At 57.8% G+C, this 909-nt stretch overlaps 1 protein-coding gene across 1 annotated transcript; it reads left to right on the top strand.

Moving 5' to 3' along the window:
• Positions 1-25: 25 nt before the first annotated feature.
• Positions 26-549, top strand: LOC111042708. Its single transcript, XM_022327407.1, has one exon. It carries the CDS (start codon positions 112-114, stop codon positions 547-549), a length of 438 nt encoding a protein of 145 aa, XP_022183099.1. The 5' UTR covers positions 26-111.
• Positions 550-909: the final 360 nt, after the last annotated feature.

Here is a 909-nt window from a genome sequence, read left to right as displayed (position 1 = left end):
ATTCGCACGCGCCTCATCAGCGCCTATGAGGTGCCCAAAGCGCTGCTTTTCCGCGAGATCGTCAAGCCCGGGGGTTTAGGCGATCGCCGGCCATCGCAGCTACTTCGCGACATGTGCAACAGTATGCCGCCCGGCATAGGTGAAGATGCGTTAAAGGAATTTTGGCTACAGAAACTCCCGTCGAACGTTACCGCCATCCTCGTTGGTCTTGACGCATCGTTGGACGAACTAGCCACGCGCGCAGACCGTATATTGGACGTTTCCAACCCGCAGAGCGTCGACGTCCTATCCAAGGAACAGTTCAGTGACCTGGCCGGCGCTGTGTCCACGTTGTCGCAGCAGGTCAAGTCCCTCACAAAAATCGTCAACTCCGCAGGAGGGCCCTCGCAATCGCGATCACGGGCACCCGCGCGTTCTGACACGCAACAATCAGGGGATATGTGTTTCTTCCACGCTAGATTCGGCAATAAAGCACGCACCTGTCGCCCGCCGTGCAGTTTTAAACAGGAGCCGCGGGAAAATCCCACGTCCGCGCCCGCGGAAAACTAAAGAGCGCGCACAGGCCACCCGCCCTGTACGTTGTCATTAATTCTACGCGGGTACACATCAACGATCAGCGTTCCGGCAAGCTATTCCTTATCGACACGGGCGCCGAAATTTCGGTCATACCGTACAGCTACGGCTCACGCCAGCCGTCCGACGTGCACCTCACAGCCGCCAACGGAACGCGGATCAAAACGTTCGGGCCAAAAACACTGGTTCTCGACCTTGGACTCTCGCGCCCTTTCACATGGACTTTTGAGATGGCTGACGTCTCGCGCTCCATCATCGGCGCGGATTTTTTACACTACTTCGGCCTCCTCGTCGATATTCGACACCAGCGCCTCGTCGACCCGGCTGACAAGCGAA

The sequence above is a fragment of the Myzus persicae genome, unplaced genomic scaffold, assembly GCF_001856785.1.
Source record: "Myzus persicae strain clone G006 unplaced genomic scaffold, MPER_G0061.0, whole genome shotgun sequence".
Taxonomy (NCBI): Eukaryota; Metazoa; Arthropoda; class Insecta; order Hemiptera; family Aphididae; genus Myzus; species Myzus persicae.
The sequence above is the reverse complement of the archived record's forward strand: the minus strand, read 5'-3'. Positions and strand labels throughout refer to the sequence as shown.

What these genes read in the sequence shown, in the direction of transcription:
- LOC111042708 (XM_022327407.1), top strand. Translation starts at nt 112, where the DNA reads ATGTGCAACAGTATGCCGCCCGGCATAGGTGAAGATGCGTTAAAGGAA.